The sequence below is a fragment of the Amphiprion ocellaris genome, chromosome 5 (assembly GCF_022539595.1).
Source record: "Amphiprion ocellaris isolate individual 3 ecotype Okinawa chromosome 5, ASM2253959v1, whole genome shotgun sequence".
NCBI lineage: Eukaryota > Metazoa > Chordata > Actinopteri > Pomacentridae > Amphiprion > Amphiprion ocellaris.
In genome coordinates, this window is record NC_072770.1 from 19,170,799 (window position 1) to 19,176,472 (window position 5,674).

At 40.0% G+C, this 5,674-nt stretch overlaps 1 protein-coding gene across 2 annotated transcripts; it reads right to left on the bottom strand.

Moving 5' to 3' along the window:
• Positions 1 to 1,796: 1,796 nt before the first annotated feature.
• LOC129347251 (uncharacterized) lies at positions 1,797 to 5,064 on the bottom strand. Of its 2 annotated transcripts, XM_055011046.1 has the most exons (3): positions 4,502 to 5,064; positions 3,414 to 3,505; positions 1,797 to 3,318 (listed from the first exon to the last, which is right to left on the bottom strand). In XM_055011046.1, exons 1-3 carry the CDS (start codon positions 4,987 to 4,989, stop codon positions 2,243 to 2,245), a joined length of 1,656 nt encoding a protein of 551 aa, XP_054867021.1. In that variant the 5' UTR covers positions 4,990 to 5,064; the 3' UTR covers positions 1,797 to 2,242. The 2 variants fall into 2 exon arrangements, with proteins under 2 accessions (XP_054867021.1, XP_054867020.1); XM_055011045.1 differs by having other exon boundaries at positions 1,797 to 4,158.
• Between the last annotated feature and the right edge of the window lie 610 nt (positions 5,065 to 5,674).

Below are 5,674 nucleotides of genomic sequence, written 5' to 3' on the forward strand. Positions count from 1 at the left end.
AGGCTTTTGCTCCTCCATCTCTCCCTCCTTTCCCATCTAAAGATCAGTGAATACACTGCCTCAGACCTGTGCTTATATGTCAATCCATCCCATGTGGAAAAAGACCACAGTTGGGCGCAACGTTACATGCAGACACCTGCTGAAACATTTGGATTCATGAGTCCCATCTCCTGACTGAGGAGTGCCATGCAATCAGAGTCATTCTAGTGTGATCAAAGCAGCACCGCTGAGGAAGACCATGCATGCCGAAGCAGAGTGATGTGGGGCTTTATTGATATCGGCTCACATGAATACCAGACATTACTGTTTCAAGTTTCAAGGCAGCAGAGTTTACATTTGATAGGAAACAGATATAATACAGCCCTAATGTGTTGGTCCAAGGAAAGCCAGAGACAGGAAAAAAGAAGCGTATGTGTGTGCATGCATAGAAATGAACAGGAAGGTGGGTGTATTATCAAGTGATTGATCGGCTGTACGCATGGCTCCAAGGGAAGACATAGCGAGAGGTCAAACAAGACTGTTCCAAATAGACCTGTCGGAATCAGCCTCAGGGAGGCCTAACTGGTTAGACAAGGGCAATACTTTTTTTACCACAAGTGCCCTTGCTTTACTGTGCATGTACTGGACAAGCACATGTATTATTCACTGGTCTCACTGGGTGATAAATGGGAGACCTCCATTCCAAGCAGTGGAATATTCACCAGTGCTTATCTCTTTTAATCCCATGACCGCAGGCCAAGTCACTGAATTAGTGAGCGAGGCATAACAGTGCTGCTTAAACTGCAGAGGCAAGGTTATTTAACTAGGAGCTATATCCAAAAGCTATTTTTTGGTAAATAAGCGCTGATGCTACATTTAAAAGGAACACGTGTCATTTTATGCTAAAAGATAAATTACAGTTATGTTGGTACACGGTATATTTACCGGAAACAGTTTGTCAAACATCTGTGCACTCATTTCTCTTCCCAGCTGTATTTTATGTGCATGTGAAAGCAGGAAAAAAAAAAATCACACGTACATGCAAATGCATGGTTGTAATTTTAAGCAGTGCCATCAAAATAAATGATTTGGCAATGTCTTAATGAATAAATCATGTCAAGTCACAGTTCTCACAGTGATCTGCTTTTTAAATAAGATTTATTTATTTTATTTGCAGCTATAAAAAGATAAACTCCAGACATGTGTTTCAAAACATGACATTTTGGGGTCTGTTCAGTACACAGAGACATCTCATTAAATCATTTTTTGAACACATTGCGTCTGTGTTGTCATTAATTTAGCTAAAATACCATTCCCTGCCTGTACTGTGTGTTTGTGTAAATGTGCATGTGAAATACATTTGTGTGGTTTCTTGCCTGTTTGAGCTTTTGTTTGTGTTTTTCCGTAGAATTATTTATTTATTCATCTACCAATATGTCTTTATGAGAATATTCAACTCAATACAAAAATGCTTGCAGATTGACAGCAAACTATACATTTTTTTTAGATGCAAAAGAAATTTTTCCATGTGCAAAGTTTAAAAAAAAAAAAAAAATACAAAAAATGATGTCAGTCATAGGATCACAACTTGCAAGTCATGCCAGTCAAGAGATGAATATGCAATATAAGACTTTTTTTGCAAAAAAAGGGAGGATTGTTGAGTGCTGCTTATGGCTCCAAAACAGGTGTGAACAATGGGTAAAAAGCAGGTGCTCTACAAGGACCAGGCCCGCGGATGAATAGAAATACAGAAAAAACTTGCTGAAGCAGTAACTGTGACTTGAACTGAAGCAAGAAAAGTCCGAGGCACTCTGTACTTACTCAATTAAAAGTCCTTTATTAGCTACATGGACACCACCAACATGTTTCGACACCAAGTCTTCGTCAGGGCAACATTTGTAAATGAACTGAACAGCAGGAAGTCTACTTTTAAAAAACACTTAACAGGAAGTCACATGATCGTGTGTGGTCATGTGACTCCACCCAAGTATTCATTCATAAAAGACAAATAAAATATATACACTTTGGAATATTTTCACAGAGCAATAGGCAAGCATATCATCCATAATGCATAAATAAAGCTCATTATGTAACACTATATTTCAATAATAAACCATGATGCATCATGTTAACATATAGAAGAAAATAAATAATGAAAAAATTACTGACTGCAAGGCACTGTGTGTAGAATAGGAAACAGTGGCATGAAACAGTGAGTAAACCCTCATCATCAAAGACAATCATTCAGAACACATTAATATATTTACAGAAACGGAGAAAAGTCTATTTCTTCATTTAGTCCAGGGAACACAGTTGCTTTCAAAGAGTGGATCCAGAAGGTTTCCCTCTGCAATAATCTTTTCAACCTGTCACCCCCTCGGGGAGTGTTCTCAATAACTTCAATTGCCATGATTGTGAGTTCATTAATGTTTGTGTGGGTCATGTTCTTGAAATGTTTTGCAATCGGATATTCCATGTTTCCTTTACGGATAGCATATTTGTGTTCTGCAAAACGCTCTTTCAGTTTTCTTTTTGTGCGACCAATGTAAAAACACCCACAAACACAGTCCAGTCGGTATACCACATGTGTTGTATTACAGTTTGCAAAAGAACGACATTTAAAAGTGTAGGTGCATGTAGAGTCCATAAAATGTGTAGAACGATTGATCTGTGTGCAATGGACACATGCCCCACATCTGAAGGTGCCAATGGGTTTTTTGAAAAAGGTCTCAAGTTTTGATGCTGGCAAATAGTTTTTGACGATTTTGTCCTTGAGGGTGGGGGCTTTTTTAAAGGCAAACCTGGGGGGCTCAGAGAACAAGGGGCCCAGTGAAGGGTCACAAGCCAGTATGGACCAGTTTTTTGTAATGGCGTTTTTGATTTTGTATGCCATGTTGCTGTACTGTAAAGTACAGAAAATTCTGTTTTTTGTTTGTGATGGAGCTCGCTGTCTCCTTATGAGAAGATTTCTTCTGTCCAAAGTTTTTGCTCGTGTTAGAGCCCCACTCAGTGTCTTTGCTTTGTAGCCCCTTTGAACGAACCGCTGTTGCATTTCCGTAGCTTGGGTATTGAAGTCCGTTTGAGAGTTGCAGATGCGCTTGAGACGTTGAAATTGCCCAAATGGAATGTTTTCAATGAGACTCTTAGGATGGAAGGATTCAGCATGTAAAACAGTATTTCGATCTGTACTTTTTCTGAACAGAGATGTGTGTATTGAGCCTTGTTCATCCAGTGATATTAGAAGGTCCAAGAAGTTTATTTCTTTGTTGCTGAATTCCAAACTGAGTTTGATGTTAGGATTAGTGCTGTTTAAATATTGATGAAATTCTTGAAGTTGTTCTGTTGTACCAGTAAAAATGAAGAAAAGGTCATCAATGTAACGACCATAGTATTTGATGAGCTGTTTGAAGGGGTTTTCAGTGCTGTGCACATACCTCTCTTCCCATAGCCCCAAAAATAATCCCGCATAGTTGGGGGCGTATGAAGCCCCCATGGCAGTCCCCTTGGTTTGTTGGTAGAGACGATCCTGGAATAGGAATATATTGTTATTGAGGGACCATTGGGTGAGAGAAACAACAAATTGTGTCGGAGGAGTCTCGGTGTTTGATCTTTTTTGTAAAAAATGTTCAAGGGCCTCTAGGCCTTCCTGGTGGTCAATATTTGAGTAAAGTGACTCAACATCCATGGTTGCTAAAATAGCATTTGGGGCTTGTTGCATTTCTTGAAGGTCCTTGAGTATATGTGTAGTATCTTGCAAATATGCTTTCAGTGACATTGTTAGGGGTTTGATAACAAAGTCTATATATTGAGAAGCTGGTTCTGTAATAGTGTCAATTCCGTTAATTATTGGTCTACCTGGGGGTGAATGAAGGTTTTTGTGTATTTTGGGAAGAAGATAAAAAGTTGCCAGTTTAGGGTTAGAGGGAGAGAGAAATTCAAATTCATTCTTGTTAATCCACTTATTTTCCAGTGCAGGGTTCAAAATTGCAAAAAGGTCTCTTTTTATGTTCTCAGTGGGGTTCGATTTGAGTGGCACATAATACTGTCTATTGTTTAATTGTTTTTGGGCTTCCATGATGTAATCATTCTTACCCCATATTACTGTAGCTCCCCCTTTATCCGCTCTTCTCACCACGATGTCTTCTTCTTTTTTAAGCCACACCATAGCTCGTCTTTCACCTGAGCACAAATTTGACGTAGTTGCTGTGTTATTTTGTAGAATCAAGTTGACATCATGATCGACTTTCTTCATAAATGCGTTTAAGCATGAGTTGTTACTCAGTGGGAAGAAGGTTGATTTTCGTTTAAAGTAGGATAGGGGCTGTGAAGGGTCCGTGGATGAAGTGGTACAGGGCGAGGGGTGTGTGTGGTACCATGTTTTTAAATGTAGGTTGCGGTAGAATTTATAGAGCTCTATTCTAGTTTGAAAACTATTGGTTATGTGAGTAGGTGCAAAAGATAATCCCCTTGATAGGAGTTTTTGACAGTCTGGTGGGAGAGGAACATTAGATATATTGATTACCGTTTGTGGTGGTGGTGGTAATTTTGATGGGGCTGTCGAGGTCTCAGCTGTCGTTTTCCTCCTCCCCCGTCTGCCCCGCCGTGTTTTCTTCCTGCGCCACTGTGAGGTGTCCGGGTTTTGTCTAAAAAATGAGAAGAACCAGCCAGACTTGTGTCAGAGCGGTCCTCGTCCTCACTTGTGGTGCTGCCCGGTAAGCTGAATGAGACTGTACGGCCGCGTCTCGGTGGTCCCCGGGTGTGCCGGCGCTGCCAAGAATAGATGGCTCCTTCATCATAATCTTTTTTGTCTCTTTGAAACTTGTTCATTTTTGTACTTGTGATGGTCTTTGTCAGCTCACGTATGTCGTCGTTTATTTTACTTTCAGTGATAGCTGCTTCCTCCTTCTGTTGTTGTGTCACGTTGACAAGTGACAACTTCCGTTTTACTTCCGGTATCTTCTGTTTGATTTCTTCTCTTTGATTTTTTGCCTCATCAATCAGTAATAGCATCAGGTCAAAAGAGCATTTATTTAGTACGGACTCCCATTTTTGTTTAAATTCAAGGTTATCTTGTCCAAAGGATGGAAATTTGGCTACAAAGCAAAGACACTGAGTGGGGCTCTAACACGAGCAAAAACTTTGGACAGAAGAAATCTTCTCATAAGGAGACAGCGAGCTCCATCACAAACAAAAAACAGAATTTTCTGTACTTTACAGTACAGCAACATGGCATACAAAATCAAAAACGCCATTACAAAAAACTGGTCCATACTGGCTTGTGACCCTTCACTGGGCCCCTTGTTCTCTGAGCCCCCCAGGTTTGCCTTTAAAAAAGCCCCCACCCTCAAGGACAAAATCGTCAAAAACTATTTGCCAGCATCAAAACTTGAGACCTTTTTCAAAAAACCCATTGGCACCTTCAGATGTGGGGCATGTGTCCATTGCACACAGATCAATCGTTCTACACATTTTATGGACTCTACATGCACCTACACTTTTAAATGTCGTTCTTTTGCAAACTGTAATACAACACATGTGGTATACCGACTGGACTGTGTTTGTGGGTGTTTTTACATTGGTCGCACAAAAAGAAAACTGAAAGAGCGTTTTGCAGAACACAAATATGCTATCCGTAAAGGAAACATGGAATATCCGATTGCAAAACATTTCAAGAACATGACCCACACAAACATTA

What these genes read in the sequence shown, in the direction of transcription:
- LOC129347251 (XM_055011045.1), bottom strand. Translation starts at nt 4,144, where the DNA reads ATGGTGTGGCTTAAAAAAGAAGAAGACATCGTGGTGAGAAGAGCGGAT.